This window comes from Dipodomys merriami, unplaced genomic scaffold (genome assembly GCF_024711535.1).
Source record: "Dipodomys merriami isolate MVZ:Mamm:240054 unplaced genomic scaffold, mDipMer1.0.p SCAF_2, whole genome shotgun sequence".
In the NCBI taxonomy this organism is placed as follows: domain Eukaryota; kingdom Metazoa; phylum Chordata; class Mammalia; order Rodentia; family Heteromyidae; genus Dipodomys; species Dipodomys merriami.
This window is the reverse complement of record NW_027203381.1, coordinates 114,056,315-114,080,158: the sequence shown is the minus strand read 5'-3', so window position 1 is coordinate 114,080,158 and position 23,844 is coordinate 114,056,315. Positions and strand designations below refer to the sequence as shown.

At 39.3% G+C, this 23,844-nt stretch overlaps 2 protein-coding genes across 13 annotated transcripts in view; both read left to right on the top strand.

Annotated features, from left to right (window-relative positions):
* Positions 1-13,918, top strand: part of Paxbp1 (PAX3 and PAX7 binding protein 1) — a 32,330-nt gene extending 18,412 nt beyond the window's left edge. The window contains exons 11-18 of the mRNA XM_070030589.1: positions 71-270; positions 1,867-2,011; positions 3,240-3,361; positions 4,352-4,428; positions 5,172-5,238; positions 8,470-8,616; positions 10,215-10,369; positions 12,757-13,918. Of these exons, the coding sequence (XP_069886690.1) occupies positions 71-270; positions 1,867-2,011; positions 3,240-3,361; positions 4,352-4,428; positions 5,172-5,238; positions 8,470-8,616; positions 10,215-10,369; positions 12,757-12,874 (1,031 nt within the window). The 3' untranslated portion in view covers positions 12,875-13,918. The remainder of the gene's footprint in view (positions 1-70; positions 271-1,866; positions 2,012-3,239; positions 3,362-4,351; positions 4,429-5,171; positions 5,239-8,469; positions 8,617-10,214; positions 10,370-12,756) is intronic.
* Positions 13,919-17,085: 3,167 nt separating this feature from the next.
* The window catches only part of Synj1 (synaptojanin 1), a 90,089-nt gene continuing 83,330 nt past the window's right edge, over positions 17,086-23,844 (top strand). For 11 of the 12 annotated variants that reach the window (XM_070030583.1, XM_070030584.1, XM_070030585.1 and 8 more), the window contains exons 1-2: positions 17,086-17,177; positions 18,159-18,304. In XM_070030583.1, the coding sequence (XP_069886684.1) occupies positions 17,086-17,177; positions 18,159-18,304 (238 nt within the window). Of the gene's footprint in view, positions 17,178-17,204; positions 17,300-18,158; positions 18,305-23,844 lie in introns of those variants that run through there. The other variant, XM_070030586.1, reaches the window with a different exon arrangement.

The following is a 23,844-nucleotide window of genomic DNA, read 5'->3' as shown; positions in this document are numbered from 1 at the left end:
AATAATGGAAATGTTGGAAGTTTTTTTTCTACTTCATACTAACCATGGTTCTCTGGGGTTTTTGTCTTAGATCGCATTTCAAAAGAGTCCAGCAAGATCTTTGAAGATGTCCTTGAGAGTTTCTACTCAATTGACTGTATTAAATCACAATTTGAAGCATGGCGTTCAAAATACTACATGTCCTACAAGGATGCTTACATTGGTCTTTGTTTGCCAAAGTTGTTCAATCCACTCATCAGACTTCAGCTCCTCACCTGGACTCCTCTTGAGGTGGGTTGTCATCACTGAAAGCAATATAGTCTTGTGTCTGGATAAGTTTAGTCTCATGGATTTATATGTAGAGTTAAATAATTTAAAAAAACTATTATCTTTAAGTAGTTGTTTAAAAGATTACTGTTCATCATGTCAGTGTACAAGTACAATTCATCTTGATACCATCCTTTTCATCATTCTCTTTCAACCTCTGTAGCTGAAGTAATTTTTAAGGGAGACAGGCTATTATAATTAATTTGAATTGACTATATTTGGCAATAGTCTTTAGTTTCATCCTTTCCTTAGAAGCTTTTTTTTAAGCTTAAGTTACATGTAGTGATACTAGAGTAATGAACAAGAATAATGACAAGTTAGTCCTTGGATCCTAGGGAAACCTAGAACCTAAGGGAAAGCACAATGGGGCAAGTATGAATGAGAATTTGAACTAAGCCAGTGGTAACCCAAGTTAAGAGGGAGAGACAAATGCCACTTTTTTTTTTTTTTTTTTTTGGTCAGTAGTGGGGCCTGAACTCTGGGCCTGGCGCTGTCCCTCAGCTCTTCAGCTCAAGGCTAGCACTCTACCACTTGAGCCACAGCGCCACGTCCTGCTTTTCTGCTTATGTGGTGTTAAGGAATCGAACCCAGGGCCTCATGCATGCGAGTCAAGCACTCTACCACTGAGCTATCTTCCCAGCCCCGACAAATGCCACTTGAGGTGGACTTAAATAGGCTCCATTGGGATCATATATGGGAGAAGGATAGAACTGACTATTTTAGAACTAGTGATGGTATTTATGGTAGGTCTTGGAAATGAATCACATAAGGGATTGGTAATGGCCAGGTCAAATATGTAACTATAAGGAAAGATTACTTAGGATGAATTCTGGAAATAAATGAAACAGTTATAAGCTCTGGGAGCCATTTAGCTCAGGACTCCTGCTACTCTTTGCTAGACTTGGTGGAGGTTCAATGCAAGAATCTCTCTGAAGATGCCCATCAGAAGCGTAGTTGCATTTGGAGGTTTTTTTTTTTTTCTTTTCCTATAGCTCTTTCCTCTGTTCCACAGCTTCTAGCTGCCTTAGCCTCCTTGAACTCTCTCTTTTTTTTTTTTTTCTTTTTCTTTTTTCTTTCTTTTTTTTTTTTGCCAGTCCTGATGCTTAAACTCAGGGCCTGGGCACTGTCCCTGAGCTTCTTTTTGCTCGAGATTAGTACTCTACTATTTGAGCCACAGAGCCACTTCCAGCCTTTTCTGTTTATGTGGTACTGAGGAATTGAACCCAGGGCTTCATGCATGCTATGCAAGCACTCTACCACTAATCTACATTCCCAGCTCTTGAACTCCCATTTCTGTCTCTTCAACTTGGCAAGACTACTGTACTCTCCCCCACCCTGCTCTGGACCAGGCACACACCTCATCAGTGTTTTCTTTCAGGGATTGGCCCTGTGCTCTCTCTGGTTCTTCTGTGCTCATCTGGAGACAGATGTTTCCTATACTTGGTAGTTCTTACTTGTTTACAACCAAAGTCAAATCAAGTTTCTATTTCTTTTAACATGGCTGAAGGCAGAAATAGTCATTACTTAAAATGTTTGAAGAACATTTTTAATATGTTACAGGCAAAATGTCGTGACTTTGAGAACATGTTGTGGTTTGAATCTTTGCTATTTTATGGTTGTGAAGAACGAGAACAAGAAAAAGATGATGTAGACGTTGCTCTGCTACCTACCATTGTGGAGAAGGTGATTCTTCCTAAACTAACAGGTAAACATGGGAACCGTTTCCCAAACCTGTTTCTGAAAGTTTTTATTCTGATCCATATTATATGAGAGCTGTACCATAGTAAGTGGTAGTGATCACAGATGGCCAAAGGTGAGAGAACTCTTCTTGAGGCTTGAAGATCACCTCTGGTGGGCCTAGAGTAGGGGGCAGTACATGAGTGTTATGAGATCCCCAGTGTTAGGTTTTTAAAAAGAGGTAGCCGAGTAAGAACAGCACCAGCACGCACGTGGTATTCAGGTAAGGGGTAGGTTTATTCAGTAGACCTGCTGGGACCAGGCAAGGTTGGCACTCCACGCGGCTGGGAAAGGCCTAGGAAAGAGAGAGAGCTGGGAAAGAGAGAGAGGAAAGAGAGAGAAAAGAGCTAGAAGAGAGCAGAGAGCAGAGAGTTAGAAAAGAGCAGCCAGAGAGGTAGCTGAGTAAGAACAGCAGCACTCACGTGGTATTCAGGTAAGGGGTAGGTTTATTCAGTAGACCTGCTGGGACCAGGCAAGGTTGGCACTCCACGTGGCTGGGAAAGGCCTGGGAATGAGAGAGAGCTGGGAAAGAGAGAGAGGAAAGAGAGAAAAGAGCTAGAAAAGAGCAGAGAGAGCAGAAAAGAGCAGCAAGAGAGGGCCTCTGGGCCTGGGCTAGGCCTTATCTAGGGTATGGGCAGAGAAAGGTGTGGCCACATCAAATTCAGATGTGACCTCAGCGGATGCAGATGTGACCTCTTCCAGTTGTCCCAGTTGCCTAGGTAACGCAGGTACTGGGTGGAGACTTTGCTCCGAGGAGGGTGGAGTCTGCTAGCCATCCAGGAGCGGGACCTTAACACCCAGCACTGCCCAAAGACTGAGAGGGAGATAGGTGGGAACATATTGATTATCAGTGTTCTTCCATTTTTTTCAAAGCAATTAGGAATTGTAGGACCCAATTTTAAATATTAAAAACGGATTTTGAATTTCTTAGTAATTCTAGGTGCTGAGATGACATCTTTTGAAATACAGAAATGTCTGCATGCTTATTTGCATTGAGCAGCATACATAAGAGGAATGCCAATTACTTCTGCATATCTCTGACCCTCCTGGTTCCCAGAGAATTGGACAAGGAAGGCTAAAGCTTGTGTAGAGACAGGAACAGTTAGTCAAGATTGCATTTAGAGAGCTACTTGGCATTAGAATAAGTAAACTGCAATTTATTTCTGTATCTCAACATAATCCTTTTTTAAAAATAGTGATAGCTGAAAATATGTGGGACCCATTTTCTACAACACAGACTTCAAGAATGGTTGGAATTACACTAAAATTAATAAGTGGCTATCCTTCAGTAGTGAATGCAGAAAACAAAAACACCCAGGTAATTTTTAATTCCCCTCTTTGGGAAGCTTTTTCTTCTTCATTTAGACATGAATGGGAGTGGTGAGAACAAATGGTTTATTCTAAATCAGCCAGAAATCGGATTTTCATACTGGGATAACCTGGGTCTTGAAAACACAAAGGTGGAGGGGCTGGGAAGGTGGCTCAGTGGTAGAGCATTTGCCTTGCATGCCTTAGGCCCTGGGTTCGATTCCTCAGTACCACATAAGCAAAAAGAAAAAAGCTGGAAGTGGTGCTGTGGCTCAAGTGGTAGAGCGCTAGCCTTGAGCTGAAGAACTGAGGGACAGCACCCAGGCCCAGAGTTCAGGCCCCACAACCGGACCAAAAAAAAAAAACAAAAACACAAAGGTGGAGATGCTGAAGTGGAAAGAAGATGTTATTAGTCAGCAAACTCTGTTTTTGTGCTGCTTCTCGCTACTTTACCCCTACTTTCACTCTCATCAAGTGTCCCTTTAAAAACTATTTTGGGGGAGAAAGAAAACTATAAAAGTACTAAGATAGTTAAATTTTTTTAGTGTTTTTACATTCAAATAAATTAATAAATAAATGGACTAAATGAAAACAATAAATTAAATAAATGGACTAAATGAAAACTATTCTTTTATAACCAACTTCTGTTTCTAATTATGCTTTTTATTTAGTTGTACAAAAGGGTTTCAGTTCAAATCAGATAAGTACAATGCATATTGGTCAATATCTCTTTATAACTAATTTCTAAACTTAAAATTGTTATTCTCCCTCAGTGAACATTCCTAAGAACTTAATGGGGGAATTTTCACTAACCTGATTTTGAGAAGCAGCAAATTATATGTAGGATCCTGAATCTTTATTAGTAGATTCAGGGGATTGAAAGATGTGTAAATTGCTTTTTTTGTTTAGTAATTGTTGGAGGAATCACCTCATAGAGCTTTTAAGTGTCAAAATTACTAAAAGTTATTAGGATATATATGATCTACTTCTAATTTTTTAGGTATACCTAAAGGCACTTTTATTGAGAATGAGAAGAACTTTAGATGATGATGTATTCATGCCCTTATATCCCAAAAAGTAAGTAATTTGTGAGAACATTAAACATGATACTCTTCATTCTCTTTTAGAGAAGGCTTGTCAAATTCTAGAAACTAAAGATAGCTTGACAATTTCACCTTTGTAAACCATTAATCCAGAGCCTTCCTCAGTGGGGAAATTGTTCCCTTTACCAGAATAAAGTAATTTGTGATCTTGGTTCTGCATCCATATTTTGAAATAAATTTATATTATGTTTTATGTTTTTGAGATTTCACATTGTATTTCAGACTGAACCCAGTCATCTCCCCAAGTTGTCAGGCTTACAAACTGGCTTCTGTTGCCTTTTTTATTTTTGGTGCCAGTCCTAGGGCTTGGATTCAGGGCTTAGGCTCTGTCCTTGAGCTTCATTCTGCTCAAGACTAAGACTGTAGCACTTGAGCCACTGTTCCACTTCCTGCATCTCACAGACTTTCCTGCCCAGGCTGGTTTTGAACCTGTTTTCACTTCCTACATTGTTGAGAATGACAGTTGTCTACCACCATGCCCAGCTGTTACTAGGTTGATAATATATTTTCATGAACTATTTTGTCCACACTGGCCTCAGATCTTAAACCTCCTAATCTCTGCCTCCAGACTAGCTAGAATTTATAGGTTTGAATCTCTATATCTGGCCCCTACTTTGTTCCTTTATTGACCTGTTTTATTGTAGAAATTGTGTTTATAAAAATTATATGGCACGTATAAACTATTTGGTCATGATGTGTTTCTGTTTTTTAATTTAGTGTCTTAGAAAATAAAAATTCTGGGCCTTACTTGTTTTTTCAACGACAGTTTTGGTCTTCAGTTAAGGTATGTATCAGTAGGCTAAAAGATTTTAGCTTTTGTTTGGAAAGGATTTTTATTAACTATTATGAACAGAAGCTCTACTTTACAAATTAATTTTATTTCAGAAGTTCACTTGGGTTTGATTTCCACAATACAAAATGAATTCAGTTTCAAATTAAGGCTCAAGCTACCCAGTAAGCTGCCTAACTAACGTATAACTAATTTATTCAGCTCATGGAGTACCAGAACTTCTGAATGTCAAGGATATGTCACTATAGCTTTCATGGAGTTTACAGTTCAGCATAATAGATGACAAACAGGTAATCGCAGATGTGCTGAGTTATAAAGGGGGATTTGCAGTTGTAATTTACAGCTGCTGCCAAGAACTTCAAGATTTCTGCTCAGGGGATCCTCTGCTACCCTGAGGAATTAAATAGAATTTGGCTCTGAGGTGATGGAGAGCAGGCCACGCTAGGAAGACTTGAAAAAAAAAAATGTATAGGATAGTTCGAGTTTGGGAAGCGGTCAGGAGTCCATGAGCTTATGTGAAAGGTTGATCTTTATCCTAAAAATTTTAGGAAGCCACCATACTGATTTTTCTTCCTTTCTTCTCTTTTCCCCAACCCCCTCCTATCCCATCTCTTTGTCTCTCTCTTTCCTTACCTTTCTCTCCCTCATTCCCTCTTTCCTCCTTTCTTTTTCCTTCCCTCCTGCCTCCTCCTTTCCTTTTGCTGTGTAGTTATGTGAGTTCTCATGAAAGAATATAATGATTATATTCATGTCTTTGCTTCCAAAATGAAAGGCATGTTACACTTGCAATGTCCCCAGAAATTCCTTGTATAGTCAAGCCTACATCTTATTGCTGGCCATCTCTTATGTCTTCTGATTTTCTTTGCAAGAATGTCTTATCAATGGAATTGTAGACCATTTTGAGTCCTAACATAATGCATTTGAGACTCAATCTATTATGAGCACTATCAGTAGTTCACAGCTTTTTATTGCTGAGTAATATTCTACCATAAGGTGGATGAATATACCTGAGTTGTGTTTTTCTATTGTGTTGTTTGCTCTGTATTCCGTAGTTGAAGGAAATTTGGACTGCTTCCATCTTGGGGTAATTCTGAATATAGCTGCTACAGGGATTTCTTAGTTGATAGGTTTTCATTTCACTTGAGTGGAGTAGGCAAGGCTGTTTTCCAGAGTGGCTGAGGCTGGGCCATTCTGCCTTCTCCCCTACCATGTGAACATTCTTGTCCTACTTTCTCTCCCATATAGGATATTGCCAGTCTTGTGGAGCCTATTTTATTGTGCTTCTTTGCCATCTGTCTTTTCAGATTCTTTGCTCATGTATTAAATTGTACTGTTTTACATTGAGCCTTGAGTTCTAGGGAGAAGTCCTTTGTCAGCGGTTGTTTACTTTTGTGGGTTTTTTTTTAAATGTGTAATGTTTCTTGTAACAAGCATTCCATGTATAGAAGACTTTTATTTTGATAATGTCTGATGTATCACCTTATGCTGTTAAGAGTTGTACTTGAGATGCTGTACCTAAGAAATCAGTATTCACTAAGGTTTTAGTTTTACATTTAGTTCTATGATGTTTTGATTTAGTTTTTATTGTGAATGTGAGGCTTGTTTTAAAGTTCCTTTGTTCCAGCATCATTTGTGATAGATTGTCCTTTCTTGAATTGCTTTTATACTTTCATTGAAAATTGGCCATATATGTGAGGGTGTGGGAACGTTTTTAGCATGGAGGAACATAAACAAATTGCTATTTTTATCACTTTGTTTTTTGGAAGGACTGGTATTTGGATTCAAGGCCTCATATATGCAAAGGCAGCTGTTCTTTCGCTGCCTCCTGAGTAGCTTGGGTTAGTGTGAGCTACGGTACCTGCTCCGAATTTTATTAAGCTCTACATACATTTATCATTGTTTTTTGTTTTGTTTTGCTTTTTTTGTGCTTGTGTTTTTCTTTTGGTGGCAACTAGGTGTCAAATTAGGCCCTATACATTCTAGAGAAGCAATGTACCACTGAACCAGCCCTTCAGCCTTATTATTTTTAAGATTATTTTGCCTAGTATTTATTTTCTGTGTATCAAGCACTGTGCCACAACCTTTGAATATGGCATCTGTTTGAATCTTTTGTGTGGCTCTGAGGTATCTGTATTGCTCTCACACAGTGGACAAGACAGCGAGGCACAGAATAATCTGCCCATACTCAGTATATAGTCGTAGAGCTGGGAACCAGCGTAGGCCAGTAGGTTTCTTGCGGGCTTCTCTCAACAGGGTTCTATAAGAGGATACAAAAAACCCCAAGGCCTCTACTGAGTATAATGATGGACTTGTTATACACCAAGGATGGTGTCATATTTTCTTGGGATATATTAAGGTCTTAGGGAAAATTTAATAAAGTCATGCAAATCATTTTGTGTCAGATTATTTCTGTCATGGAACCCTGCTTGAGACAGGTTGCTGCAGAACTCACACTGATAAACACTAGAATAGCTTCAGGATACATGAAGAGATAGCAGTGTTATAGATTAGTTGAGTGTCAGTGGGAACTAGAGAGGCAGAGGTGGAATCAGTTAACTAGAGAGAGAGACCAAGAACTACCTACAGGTTTGTGGCCTTTGAAGCAGTAGTTCTCATTTTACTGAGTTGAGAAGTAAGTGGAGAGCTAGAAATTCTTGTGGTGGGATGAGATATGACTTCCATTTTATCTGATTAGTTTTTGTTTTATAGTATTGAACTTGAGTAACTTGAATTATCCAGGGAACATAACTGAGCCCTAGCTTGTAGTATGCAGTGTTACAGTCAGAAAAAGACAACCCCCTCACCCCCCGCCCCCGGCTTCTTTGCATGAGTGTGTGTGTGTGTGTGTGTGTGTGTCTGTGTGTGTCTGTGTGTGTCTGTGTGTGTGTCTGTGTCTGTCTGTCTGTCTGTCTGTCTGTCTGTCTGTGTCTGGACATTGGATTAGCTTAGGTATAATTTTAAACTTAAAAATCAGCATTGAAAGAATCAGCAAGGAATCAGCATTGCCCAAGTAGTACTTTCTGCACTGATAGAAAATGTTTCATATGTGTCCTGAACAATACAGTGGCCACTAGCTATGTGTGGTTACTTAAATCTTAGCTAATTAAAATTCAAGTGCTTACTAATAGTTTGGGAAAACATCTACTGTATGTCATCTTTTACTTTGTAATTAAATGCACTTTGTGCCTCATTTAACATTGTTTCTTATTTTCTTTTTCTTCCTAGCTATTGGGAAATTTTCTTCAGTGGTATGGCATTTTTTCAAATAAAACACTACAGGAATTATCAATAGATGGTTTATTAAATAGATACATCCTTATGGCCTTTCAGAATTCAGAATATGGAGATGACAGCATCAAAAAAGCCCAAAATGTGAGTTAAATGACCTATGTTCTAGTATTTAAAGTACCTGGATTAAATGTATTGTTTTCTTAGTTTGTGAAGGGGAATGAGAACTGTATAAATTCCCTTTAGTTATAGGGTATGATGTGAGGAAGACTATGTGTTGACCCTCCATGTAGTCCCAATCCCCTCATTGTTACATGACAGTCTATAAATGTATATGTACATGCCTGTTGATATCTATTTTTGTAGGTATTAGCAAAACTATACTGAATCAATTAACTTTGAGCAATAATTAATAACTTCTATTTAAATAATATCATTTCTACGTATGTAAGTCACACTATTTGATAAAATACACCCTTCCCCCCCTTTTTTGGTGGTGGTACTGGAGTTGGAATTCAGAGTTTCATATGTGCTAGCTAGGTACTCTCTAGCACTTGAGCAATACCTCTAGTTTGCAAAAGACATTTTGAAACAAACAAAATTAACAAAAGTTTGCAAGTAGCACTGCACAATTTTTCCCTTTGAAAAATCAGTGTATCAGATACTATCCCCTAACACCTAAGACATTTATGTATATCTTACACAAATAATTGATATTAGGCTACATGATTAGGATGTCATCATAACATCAGGAAAATGAACATTTATGTGTTACTTGTTCCTAATCCTTTGGAAAACTTTCCAGTGTACATTTGTCACTATGTCAGAACATCTTTCACTGACAAAAGCAATACCCTAATCATGTATTGCATTTAATTAGCATAGTTTTTTTTTAATGCAGAAGTTTTTCGGCCTTCCTTTGACCTTGTTAACCTTGATATTTCTGAACATATTTCTGAACATGATAGGCCAGTGATCTTATAGAATGTCCTTCAGTTTGGTTTTTTTCTGATAGTTTCTTGATTAGATTCAAATTCTGTGCCTCTGGCAGAAATTGTTGCAGATTTTCCTTGTAGAGTTCACTCTGTAAACTTAGGAAGTGTTCACTCATTTTGAGAGGGGGGTGTTTCTTCTTTCTGGTGTGAGCTGTTCTATTTCATTATGTACGTGCTTTGTTCTAGCCCTGGAATCAGGCATTGCTCGAGTGACCCCTTGACTCTTGTAGTGGTGAGCCTTCTCTACCTATTTGATCACCCATGCCAGGCAGACCTGTCCCATGAGAGAATAAGTCTCACCCTTAAGCTTTGGCACTGCCACAGTCCCCTATTTACCTTACTAAGAAGGCCTTTGCCCTGGACTATAGATGCTCTAACCATACTTGAGGGCAGCTTGACTTACCACCTGTGTGGAAGTCACTAAGTTGTGGAACGTTTGTGCGTGTGGTTTTGTACCAAAAGCTTCTCATGAAGGATAACTCAATTTGCTCAGGGTATCCTAGAAGACTGACCAGTCAAGCCATTGATTGTTCATTTTATGTCCCTAATTTATTTAAATACCAGACAATGTTTTTAAAATTTTGCTTTGTAATATTAATATGTTTAAAAAATCCCTTCAGAATAAATAATTATTATAGTTTAATGGTAAGTCTTTAAGTACATTATCTCTAGTATACATATTCAGCTTATAGACATGTTTCTTTACTGTGTTTTAACTATCTTATTTTACGTCTTTCTTCTACATAGGTAATAAATTGTTTCCCTAAACAGTGGTTCATAAATCTGAAAGGAGAAAGAACTATTTCTCAGTTAGAAAACTTTTGCCGATACCTTGTACATTTAGCAGATACAATTTACAGGAATAGCATTGGATGCTCTGATGTGGAAAAAAGAAATGCAAGGTGATGTTTTTATAACTTATTGGAATAGTGATGTTGAATTTCTTTAGTTTTACTGTTATTTAAATGTTTTAAGTGGACTTATTTTCAGTTAAATTATACATTCACTTAGTATTATGAGACTAAAAGCCTACAATTAGGGCTGGGAAGGTGGCTCAATGGTAGAGTGCTTGCCTTGCATGCATGAGGCCCTGGGTTCAATTCCTCAGCACCACATAAACAGAAAAAGCCAGAAGTGGCATTGTGGCTCAAGTGGTAGAGCACTAGCCTTGAGCTGAAGGTGCTGAGGGACAGCACCCAGGCTGAGTTCAGGCCTGTATGGGGGATTGAAGTCTGGGCCCTCTATTTTGCGAAGCAGAGGCTCTATTTCTTAAGCCATGCCTCCATACTGTTTTCCATTGGTAATTTTTGAGGTAGGATCTTGCCTACCTCAAAAATTGTGATCCTCTAACTTGTGCTTTTGCATATGTTATCCTTAAGGATAACAGGCATATGTGACATCACAGGTACCCAGCTCTTGGGCTTCTGCTGTAGCTGGGATAAATAAATGGGCACATACTATTTTGCTGAGCAATGTCTTGTGAACTTTTTCCCAGACTGGCCTTAAAACTGCGAAACATTTCCATCCCCTCAAGGAGCTAGTAGGATTACAGGCTTGAGGCACTGGGCCCAGACATTTGGGGAGTTTTAATGTCTTTCCAATGAATGTTAAAATCATGTTGATTAGGGAAGGATATATACAGCAAGGACCAGCTCTCTGGAATGAGTAAACTATTGTTTTTTGTGTCTCTTTAGTAAAGAATTGGAGCAATCACAGGATCTTAGAATAGAATAAATTTTGGTCCTTAGAGCTTCATTATATAGCTATATCCTGGAAAATATGGCCATGTATCCCAGCATGTTAGGATGTGGAGGCAGGAGGATCTGCAGTTTCAGGCAAGCCTGGTCTAACTACCTTGTGAGACCCAACTTCCCAGCTTTTCTGCTCCATGTTAAGGTTTCTTTGTGTATTTCATGGAGCAAAAGTTATCTAATGAGTTTTCTTTGGGAATACCTATTATGTCTGATTTTTATCCAAATTGCTAGGACGGTGTGTGAGTCATTTTCCTTTCTCTGGGCATTGATGTGAATGCCTGTGTAATTGTGGGATAAATGTCTAACATAAAAATTATTAGTACTATTAACTTATTAACTATGATTAATTATAATTAACTTAGATAATAATTACTAGTATAGTTTAAAAGAATTTCCTTATTAAATTTTGATTTCATATATTCTTAATATCTGTTTGTTTTGGTCTGATCACATTAGAAAAGAAAACCTGTGACAAATAGTTAATGAAAGAACTATATAGCAAGATAACTTGTTTTTTCATGACAAAATTAAAACAGGGCAGATGGATAGTAATGGTACTAGATAAGTGGTAATGATAAATTCTGAGACATACAATGTTGGTTTATATTTTTATTTTGTGTATTTTGGTATCAGTTATTTGTTGTTTTTCTTTGTGTTTTTTTCCTATCACTTTTTAAGCTGATTTACATAAACTTAGCAATTTTTTTTTTTTGGTGGTTAACTTTCAACAAACAGTATTTGCTTCTCTATAGAGCTTCAGCCACTATTTAAACACCTGCTGTATGTTATACAGAGAGTGGTTCCCTGTGGGTTCCAAAGTTTTACAGATTTTAAACTCTCCCTAAAAGATATTTATTACTAAGATTTAATAGAGCAATGAGAAAAGTGGTTCAGCCTTTAACCAGAGTCATTCTTCAAGAGGGCTTTCTGAATCAGCAGCATCAGTACCATCTGAGAGTTGTTCGAAATAGATTCTTAGGCTCCACTGACTGAATCATAATTGCATTGTGCTAGGTGATCTGTGTTCACCAATCCTTTAGTTAATTCAGATATTGCCAAACTTGAGTTTTTCATCATTAGGTAGGGTGACTTCCAGCTAGGGTGCAAAGGAAAGCCAAATTCTGCTTTGTTTAGTGAATGTCTTAGGAATGGAAACTCTGCAGAATCTGGGTGCACTTGTGGTAAAAGGCACATAGACATATTTTATGTTGCAGCTATACAAGAGCTGGAACTCTGAGTTGGGAAGGAAAGGGAGACAGATCTGTGATGGAGTTTAAAGAGTGATCATTTGCTTTGCAGATATTGATGAATGTCATTCATATAAAATTGTTTTGGTTTCATGTCTCTGGGCCAGTTATTTAAACATTTACATGTTTTATGTGGATAAATACCAGATTTTTTAAAACATTCTTTAATTTACATGTATGCTATATGTATCTTTATTGCCCATTCTTAAAAAATGTATAATTAGAAAAATTGATTTGAAGAATATTTTCAACTGTATTAATGATATACTACATTTTTTTTTCTTTTAGGGAAAACATAAAACAGATAGTAAAACTTCTTGCCAGTGTTCATGCCTTGGATCATGCTACATCTGTTGCAAGTGATCACAATGTAAAGGAATTTAAGTCATTGGTTGAAGGAAAATAGATCTGTGAGACTGGAAAGCTTATTTGCTTTTAATATCATTCCTAGTGTATAAATTTTGTAAATATGTAAAGTTTCTTAAATTGTAAAATACTAATTCTCATTTTAATACAAAAATCCATTATATTCAATACTGTGTCCTTAAATGCAGTTTCTTCAGAATGAAAGGAATTCAGATTATTTCTAGGAGTCTATGAATGTTTTCCTTACTGCCTGTCATACTTTGTTTACAAAAGTATTTTGTATGGTCATTCAAATTTACCCTCTCATTTAACTGTCCTCTATAAACGATGTGTGCAGTGTAAATTATGTAATTATGCATATATATACATATATATATTTATACCACCATGGACTTTCACACTGGAAATGTGTGGTGTTTTTCTACAGAGGAAGCCTTTAACAGCAGAAAATGATCCAGTAGCAAATTGTCTTAGAAAAATTTTGTTGCAACAAAAGGGCTGGCAAGTGACTAAATAAATGTTCATCTCCTTGGTTAGCCTTGCTGTCACTCTAGCTGTGCTGCCTTAAATTGAGAGTTTAGTTATGGACTTAGTCATTGAGTGAATGTTGACCTTTCTTCATTGAATCATCACTGTAGGCAATTGTGGGTTTAATGTGAACTCAAAATAATATATGCAATATAGATTCAGGTGGAACATAGAATTTTCATAAGCCCACAACCTAACTGCATGGTTTAAACTGACTGTCCTGTCTCATACATTTTTATTTTTTTACTCCCTGCCAAGATTACAGATACATGCATTTGAATTTTAGTAGTCTTATCATATTTTAAATCCCACATATGTGAGTTATATATGCAATAAAGAATACGCCTTGCTGATTAGCCACACACAGGCAATTTAATATCCATGGTCTTCTATAATGTTTATACCACGTTGTAAATATTCAGAGAACTTGTTTTAAAGTTTATGCTTTCTGATTCTGTGATTTTCAAAAGAGGAACTTTTTGGAAATTAAGGACTATTGTTTGATAATTATACATGTAATTAAGCTTTAGCCAAGCATTAAATTAATTTTTAAGTATATTCTCTGTTGTACTTTGCTGGTGACTAATTTTAGAGCATTTCATATAACCCTAGTATAGTGAGAAACTGTGAACTGTTTTATGTGTGCCCTTGACCAAGGCAAATAGTATTTAGAAGTGTCATACACTATATCAACTTTTATCTTTTTCATAAAAAGCTAAATCCATGCTCTTCATTTTGGATGAGTTTTAGACTTCAGAATTAAAGTCAGAACACTTGATCATCATCAGTGGAATAAAACAAATATGTATATGTATTTAGGCCTTATACAATGTTTCCAAACCAAATAGACCATTGCTCTTCTTCTGTTTAAGAATTCTTCCAGGAAGTAAACTCATGCTTTTAACATATGAAATTCATTGAGTTTCTTGGGTTTCAAGATTGAACACTGGAGTAGGATTTTGATGCAAGGTGAATTTAGGATAAGACTATATAAAAGAAGTGGTCTTCATATCTCAGTCAGGCAATTTTCATTCCTAAACTAATAGCTAAAGGACATTATTTCTTAAGATCGGAAATCCCCATTTGCTATAATTAACTACTGCAAATTGATTTGGTGGCTTAAAACAGCAGAAATTAGTTCAGAGTTCTAGAGGCTGAAAATTGCTTATCTGGAAATTATTTATTTTTGTCAGTTTTGAGGCTTGAACTTGGCCTGTGCACTGTCCTTGAGTTTTCTGCACTCTGCCACTTTGAGCCACAGCTCTACTTCCAGTTTGGTTAATTGGAGTCTCTTTCTTGTCTGGGCTGGCCTTAAACCTCAATCCTCAGATCTTGGTCTCTTCAGCAGCTAGGACTATAGGCATGAGCCACCAGCACCTGGCTTCAAATTGTTCTGATAGCTGCTGATGTCCTGGGTTTTTGTCATATTACTCCAGTCTCTGCATCTGTCTTCACATATCACCGTCCTCCCACCCGCCCCCCCGCCCCCCAGTGTCTTAATTTTCTCTACCTCTATCAGGATTACATTTAGAATCTACCTGAATAATGAGAATAATCTCAAGATCTTGAATCCAGCATATCTGCAAAGTGTTTTTTTCTACCAAAATTGCCATTCATATGCTTGAAACATTAGAATATGGAATTTTTGAGGGGGAGTGGTATTGCTTTTTAGGTTATCACCAGCCTCTCTCAGTCAAAAGAGTGTTAAACTCTCACTAGGAAGTTTACATGCCACTTAACCTGTATTTTGTCACCCTAAAGACACTTCCAAGTTTGGCTAGTTGTTTTCAAGTGCTGTAACTAAAGCAGTGTATAGGAAATTTGCACAGGAAAAAATATGTAAGTACCTTATACTTTTAAAACCCTGCACGTATTATTTAGTGACAAATTATCCGTTCTGAGAGGATATGGGAAAGCTATGCATCTCTAGGAATGGGTACTGCTACTCCAGGTTTAACTGGAAAACAGCAATTACAACACAAAGTTTAGGTGTTGGGTTTTGTTTTTGTTTTTTGTAATTGTACAACGGTTTCAATTTATTTTTTCTTAATGGCTGAGTAAGATTACTCACTTAATTTTTTAAAATAAAAGTGATGTACAGAGGGGTTACAGTTACATAAGTTGGATTAAGTGTACATTTGTTTTTGGACAATGTCACCCCTTCCCTCACTTTCAGTATAAGTTTTGACTTTAGTACAAAAGCTTTTATTTTAGTACAAATTCAGAAGGAACCAGGAATAGGCAGAAGATTGTTTAGAAAGAGCTTAGTGTTCATGGGTCCCCATCTTAAGAAAGGAAGGGTTTCTGGTGCTGGTGCAGCTTCACAATGACTGACGTAAAGTCTTCTTGGGTTTGGGGTTAAAGGCCTTTTAAGTGTTAGATTGTTCCTTCATGACAATTGAAATAAGTTTTACAAAAAGGTATCTCCCAAGTGATATGCACAATTCACTAAGGTCTTGCCTGAATCTTTTTTTTTTTGTATGTACCAGGGTTATAAAAGGCACTGAACTTGAAAATTGCAATTAAGAAAAATTCCATTCTCCCTTAACTCCAATTAAGGTTTCTCCTCCTCTTCCCCCCCCCCCAAGTATGCATTCTGCAAATGAAACAGATTGTTCTGGAAAGGAAAATGTGTACAGCCAGAGTCCAGTAGAATAATATTTAGTTTAGTTCTTAGGCTGCTGTGGGTAATCACTACAAAGAGCAAAAAGATTTTCTAGGGAGATGAGACAGCCAGATGAGAATGAGATGAAAATCTCTAGTCAGAACTAAATCTATGTTTGATTTCCCCTTTTTTGACTTGCTAGTGGTGTCTTGCCTAATATATTTTAGCTAATTTAGTATCCTGAAAACAGCTCCCCTAAAATGGAGAAATGTCACATGACAGAGCCCAGAGGAGGAAATGGTATAGTGCAACATAATGAATTTAAAATCTGCTTTTGCTGTTAAAATAATACCAAGAAGGGGAAGTGGTTTAAAAAAATGGTAAAGGCAAGTGGAAATATTTTTGGTGTGCTGGGTTCTTCGGGTTTGCAATGGAACCCGAGGATGTCTGAAATGCAAACCATATATGCAGGCATGATGTGCTGAGGGACGCAGGTGAAGACTTGAGGCCTTTTAAATCCCGTGGATGGCGGGTACTACTCGCCCTCCAGTGACCCTGCTGTGTTTTAGCTCTGCTCCGGGGTCCTGGTCGGCGGTTCCCCGTCTCCTGGGCAGGTACAGCCGACCCCAGAACAGGTAAAGAAGAGAACATTTCCAAAGTAGGCCTCCGTGTTCATCCCGCTTCCCGCTGGGCGCCGCGGGCGGGAGCCACCATGGACAGCTCTCCAGGCGCCGCGCGGTGGGCGCGGGCGCACACGGTCCGGCCTGGGCGGCCGCGGGGGCGGCGAGGGGTGATCCCGAGGCCCAAGTCGGGCACGACACGACACTCAGCCCCCACAGCTCTTCCCGGGAGTCCCTCCCCAGCGCCCACGGGGAGCCCCGAAGAGCCCACGTGAGGGGCCAGATCCTCCCTCTCCCGGCATTCCCGGCAGTGACACCGGCGTGTGCGATCCGAGCAGCGGGCCACACTCGAGCCAAGGTCGCCGCAGGTGAGGGCGCGGCCTCCGTGGTTGCCCGGCGCCCGCCCGCCCGCGGGGCGGCCGGGCGAGGTGGGCGCCGCTCCGGACGCCCCGCCCCTTCCCCCGCAAGGGGCGGTCCTTCCGCCCCGGCCGCAGCGCAATGCGGAAGAGATGGACCTGCTGGGGCGGAAGTGACGTTTCGGGCGACTCCGGCGGCTGCGGGAGGAGGAGGAGGAGGAGCCGGAGGAAGAGGTGAGGTAGCCGGCGGGGGGGGGGGGCGGGGAGCAGCCGCCGCGGGGCCAGACCCACAGGCGGCGCGGACGGGAGGACGCGCTCCCTGGTTGTCTCTATCGCCGCCGCCTCCGCGGGGACCGGTGAGAGACGGCTGCGGGCAGCCCGGCGGGGGCTGAGGGGCGGCGGGGGGGGGGCGCGGGCCGTGGCGGCGGGCTGAGGCTGTGGTGACAGCGCCCGGCAGCCTGCGGGCGGGCTGGAGCCCCTTCAGGTCGGCCGGCGGGACATCCCTTCAGGCGCGTGATGGAGGCTGCCCGGCATCCCCGTCCCCTCTGCGAGGAGCCGCTTCCCTCGGCGGGCAGCCTCTCGGGAACCCCAGGCTGCGCGGTCGAGCCGGCGCCCGGAATCGTGACTCCTCCGCGGCGGCCCTTCCCGCGGACGGGCCCCGGGCTGGGCGGGGGCCGCGGTGACCGGCGTCGCTTCCCGGCCCCGGAGAGCCCGCGCTGTGGGATAATCCTTTCCCTCTCCGGGCCCCCTAAGGAGCTTTTCCACCCACCTGGTTCACCTTCCCCACCCCCCCCACCCCCCCACCGCTAAGGCTCCGCTGGAACTTTCCCAGTCATTTCCTTTCAAGCCCTGAGACACATCTTGAAAGCTGGAAGCAGATGACCAACCCCGAAGGAAAACACGCTCAAAAAAAAAAAAAATCTTGCCTTTCGGCAGACATAAATGGGAAACTCATCTTCACCAAACCTGAACTTGCAGTGTTACCCCTGTTTTGTCTTCCTCTGAGAATTTACTAGTTTTTTTTTTTTTATTTTTCCCGTGGTGGTGGTGGTGGACGACTTACCTTTTGGAATAAACCATTCACCCCGACCTTCCTCTCCCTTCATTCTCCCTCCTCCACCCCCCCCCCCCCAACCCATCCAAACCTGGCAGGGAGGGGATCTCTGCGTGCCTTGCCATCTCCGCAATTTCGTTTGCTTTGCATGCTTTTCACAGGGTTTCCTCTGAAGAAAGGAGAATGGCGTTCAGCAAAGGATTTCGGATCTATCACAAATTGGATCCTCCACCTTTCAGCGTCATAGTGGAAACGAGGCATAAGGAAGACTGTCTCATGTTTGAGTCCGGGGCTGTGGCTCTCCTCTGTAAGTCATGTTATAGCTCAACTATCCTGGCCTCTTGATTTGAAACTTAGATTCAGCAGATTTCGGGAGGTGAGGGGGAAATGGGGGGGGGAGAGGGAAAGACTGATAATGCGCTCACTGAATTTCATGATATCTTAATTTCCTGTAAACTTCCTGTTGGAAGGTGCAGATTTCAGATACAGGACTGACTTTTCCCCTCTGCTTGGGGTGCTTCCAAAAGTGTGTGGTTTTCCAAAGAAATATTGTTGCAATTATGTCATATCCCACAAACCCATAAACTACCTTGCTTGGCCTTTTAACCATAGTGAATAAAAATAGTATCTAATATCGTTGGAGTTTCTTATGTTTAATTCTTGCATTTTTATTAATAGAATTTTAAATTCTAGAATTTCAAGTGCAATATGATTTCAGATTACTTACTGCTTGGCAAAAAAAGAGGTTTGGGTTATTCTGTGGCAGATGGCTGAAATTAAAAATAAGATTAATTTGAATATTATGTTTGTTCTTAATACAATATAGAGGCAAAACCCCTTGTTGTTGTTTGAAATATGATAGCTTATTTTTAGCAGCTTTCTAGTGATGCCTACCTGTTCTTTATCTTTGCTGTTTATTTCCTAACATTTAAAAAATTAAAAATAGTATAAATAAAAAAAATAAATAATAGTATAAACTCAGTTGTTCCAGGGGTTTTATTTGTATTTAAGTAAACCCAAAAATACCAGGTTACATTATTAATCTGTAGTACATACTTTTCATTCTACAAATGTATTTCTTATACTAAAAAATTCTTCAGTAAAAAATGGGTGTGGAGGTTTGGTTTACTATGTGAAACAGTCTCAGCTGCCTATTAATCTTACCCAAATTAATATTCCTTGTCTTTTTAAAAAAATATATTATTTTTTTAAGACATGATTCCCTCTGTAGCCCAAGCTAACTCCAAATTCATAATTCCCCTACCTCATCCTCATGAGGGATTGTAAGTGTATACCGTCATGCTCCACTCTTATCTGTTTTTAAAATTGTGCTTACTCATAATTGAAAGAGTAAATCATATTTTTATTACAAAGTGTGTATTTCCTATACTTTTAGGATTTTTCCTATACTTTACCCCAAGGTCAGGAAACCTAAGAATAATCATTCTAAAAATCCACTACAGTCATCTTTATGCCAAATAATGATTTAGAAAAGAGTCCAAAGCATCCATCTTGGTATTATTTTTCATTTTAAGGAGGAAGAATATTAAAGCATTATCTTAATTATTTTATTTATTTTCAAGGCTGGGGACCCAATCTAAGACATCATACATGCTAGGCAAGCACTCTACCTCTGATCTTTATTCCCAGTTCTTAACTATTTGTCTTTATTATTTGAAGCTAAATAATTCAGTACAAAGTTGCAATGTTGCTTTTCTCTCTAATGTAAATGGATATATAATTTCTCTCATACTATGTAAACTGAAGATTTAAGGTACATTTCATACTCTTAAATTTAATTTTTAACTGATAAAAGCATAAAATGGTATTTGTAAGGTAATTGATATTTCAAAATATTTACTAATATACATTATATAATGGTTAAATTAGACATTTATTTATGATGAAAATATACAAAATCCTTTCTTTTAACTTTATGGAGTATACAGAACATTATTGTGTTTATAGGCACTGTACTGTGGAAAAGTAAAATATTGATATTTAATCCCTAACAACCTTTTTATTTCACATGAACAATTTGCCTTATAAAATGAGCTTGGTGGGGCTGAGAAGATAGCTAAGTGGTAGAGCACTTGCCTTGCATGCATGAGGCCCTGGGTTCGATTCCTCAGCACCACATAAGCAAAAAGAAAAAAGCCCGAAGTGGTGCTGTGGCTCAAGTGTTAGAGCTCTAGCCTTGAGCTGAAGAGCTGAGGGACAGTGCCTAGGCCTACAGTTCAGGCCCCACGACCAGACCCCCCCCCCAAAAAAAAAAAATGAGCTTGGCACCTAATGTGATTGTTGACAAATGTAATTCCAGTACTCAGGAAGCTGAGGCAGGAGGATCATGAATCTAGCCAGCCTGGGATAGATTCCAAGCTTGAAACAGAACTTGAAACTTAAATCAGTCACAGTGATTTAACTTCATCAGTGAGCCAATAGTTTTCAGCCTTTGCAGTACATTATAAACCACCTGAAGAGTTTTTATGAGTAATGGTATCTAGCTCTGACTCTCTAATGTAATTAAATTAGAAGGACAATTTCTGAACAAATCTTATATAGACCTTATTGTATTAGATAATGGAATCATTCTTTTGTAGATTTTACCCAAACTAGCATTTTTCTAGAATTTTAATGTTCCTGTCTATAATTGAGCTAGGTTCCTATTAGACAAGAGATAGTAGTCCCATGGCATCTAACTATGTTTTCATATCACATGAAATTGTATTTAGTTTCTGTATCTGAATGCTTGGCTACTTGAAGGAGAAAGTCTTGAGAACTCCAGAACTTATCCCTCCTTACTGTCCTGGTAATATTTGTATTTCTTTTTCTTGCTTTTTTCTTTTCTTTTCTTGCTTTTTTCTTTTTTCTTTTTTTTTTTTTTTGGGTGGGTCATGGGGCTTGAATTCTGGGCCTGGGTGTTGTCCCTGAACTCATCAGTTCAAGGCAAGCACTCTTCCACTTGAACCACTTCCAGTTTTCTGGTGGTTAATTGGCTGACTTTGAACCGAGATCCTCAGATCTTAGCCTCCTGAGTAGAAAGGATTACAGTCATGAGCCACCAGCACATAGCTATTTCTGATTCTCAATATGTTTTACTTATACTTGAACAACAAATAGTTATTAAATAAATTATGTTAGGAGGAAAGACTAAGCTTAGATTTTGGGGTTGATAAACATGCAGTGTTTGGAAATATGGTATCCTCCCTCCTCTCCTCCCCTCTTCTTCCCTCCTCTTTCTTTTGCCCCTCCCTTCCCTTTCATTTTCAAGCAATCCTACCTGCTTGCTTGTGTGTGTGCATGTATGCGTGTGCGTGTGTGTATGTGTATGTGTATATTGTTTGAGATTGACCCCCAACTTACACATGCAGAGAAGTACTATACCACTGAGCTGTGTCCTAGTACAATTTAATTTTACTTTTTGGGGGGGAGAGTAGTATTGGTGTTTGAAACTCGGCACCTCATGTTTGTGAGACAGGTGATTCACCACTTGAACCATGCTCTAGTCCTTAGTTATTTTTTACATATAATGTATGCACTTTATGTTTGCTTCTGTATATAAATACATTGGATTTTCTTCAAAAAGGTAATCAAGCATTATATCCTCATAACATTTATTGTTTCATTTTGGTGCATTATTCTAAATCCCCTTTTCAAACGAGTTGAATGCAGTGTAAACATGTAGAGATGTAACAGTAAAATTCCCCCTGCCCCATAACTGATTAAAACCCAATAAATTTTCTTTAATTTGAAAAAGTACCCTTATCTGGCCAGGTTGAAATATATGATACATTATTGTTGACTGTAGTCATTACTACTGTGCAATAGAGCAGTTCCTTCTATCTAACTGATGAACTTTTACACCTGACCAAACTCAAGTAAGTCCCAAATCACCCCTACCTTATCTTCCCTCTTGTAGCCAACATTCTGCTTTTGTGAGATTGAGCTTTTTAGGTTACACACATGTGACATCATTTAGTTTTTCTGTGCCTAGTTTATTTCACTTCATGTAGTTTCTCTAGGTCCATCCATAGATTTAATCTTTTATGCCTATACTCCTGCTGCTTGGAAGGCTAAAGTGGATGAATCAATAGAGCCCATGAGTTTGAGACCAGTTTGGGCAAAATAGGTGGTTCTGGGTCTTGAACTCCGGGCTCGAGCACTGTTCCTGAGCTTTTTTGCTCAAGGCTAGTGCTGTCTGTCATTTGAGCCACAGCTCCACTTTTGGTTTCCTTTCTTTCCTTTTCCCTCTCCTTTCCACCTTTTTTTCCTTTCCTTCCCCCCTTTTTTTCTTTTACCCTTTCCTTTTTCCTTTCCTTTTTCCCTTTCCTTTCCTTTTTTTTGGGGGGTGGGGAGTAGTTAATAGGAAATAAGAGTCTCAAACTTTCCTGCCCAGAATAGCTTTCAACTTTTATCCTCAGATCTCAAGTTCTTTGAGTAGCTAGGATTATAGTGAATCACTGGCTCTAGGGCAAGAAAGCAAAGGAAAGCAAAGCAAAGATGAAAGGCAAGGCAAGGCGAAAAGAAGGAAGGAAAGAGAAAGAGAAGAAGAGAGGGAGGGAAAGTTACCATTTCTTTTTATTATTATTATTATTATTGTTATTGTGAAAATACCATACAGAGCGGTTACAATTACATGAGCAAGATAGTGAGTAGAAAGTTACTGGGCTGGGAAGGTGGCTCAGTGGTAGAGCACTTGCCTTGCATGCATGAGGCCTTGGGTTCGATTCCTCAGCACCACATAAGCATAAAGAAAAAAGCTGGAAGTGGCGCTGTGGCTCAAGTGGTAGAGCGCTAGCCTTGAGCTGAAGAGCTGAGGGACAGCTCCCAGGCCCAGAGTTCAGGCCCCACAACTGGACCCCCCCCCCAAAAAAAAAAGTTACTATTCTTTAAAAGGAGAATAACTTAATTTCTTTTGTTAGCTATTTTTTTTCTGTTAGCTATTTTAAATCCTGTTCTCAAACATTCTTATGCTTAGATAATACGTTTTTAGTAGTATATTCATTTTCAAAAGTTATCAGTTAAAAAAGCACGGAGTGCCAGTGGCTCAGCTCATTCCTGTAATTCTAACTACTCAGAATGTTGCAGTCCAGAAGCTCAAAGTTCGAAGTCACCAGCGCAGTAAAGTCCTTGAGACTCTATCTCTAAATAACCAGCAAAAGGTTTGGATAGAAGCATGGTTCAAGTATTAGAGCACCAGCTGAACAAGTGAGCCAAGTACAAGGCCTTGAGTTCAGACTTCAGTAATGGCAGTACATATCCAAATAAATAAAACAAAAAAGGAAGAAAATTATTACTCCAACAAAAGGTCAGTTAGATTGAAATTTGGAGAGATTGGTGTTTGTGGAGTAATGATTCAGTGTAGCAGTTGGGCTCTACGCCTGTACTACCTTAGGCTGGAATAGTAGCAAGTGTGATAATCAGTAGTAATTTGTAACTGTTACCTGTCAGCTTAGTGTTCCTTATGGCATGAAACAATACCTGCCAGACTTACATGCATTAAATTCCAAAAACAGTTTCATTATTATGCAGCCCACCTTGTGCTTCAGTAGATCCACTTCGCAAGTATATCCTAAATAGAAGATGAGGGAAAGAGATGGTCATTACATGGGAATAGGATGATGATTCTAAAAAAAGGAGTTGTAGTTTTCTTAATTCAAAGATGGGGTTGGAGACTACGGCTCGGTGGTGGTGTGCTTACCTAGCATATGTGAGGCCCTGTGTTCAGTTCATGGCAGTGCAAAAACAAGAATAAAAGATAAGGTTGTAGGGTAATGATATAAATTGCTAATAAAATTAAATTAAAGCTTTTGCTCTTTCAATAAACACGCTAATATAGTGATAAGG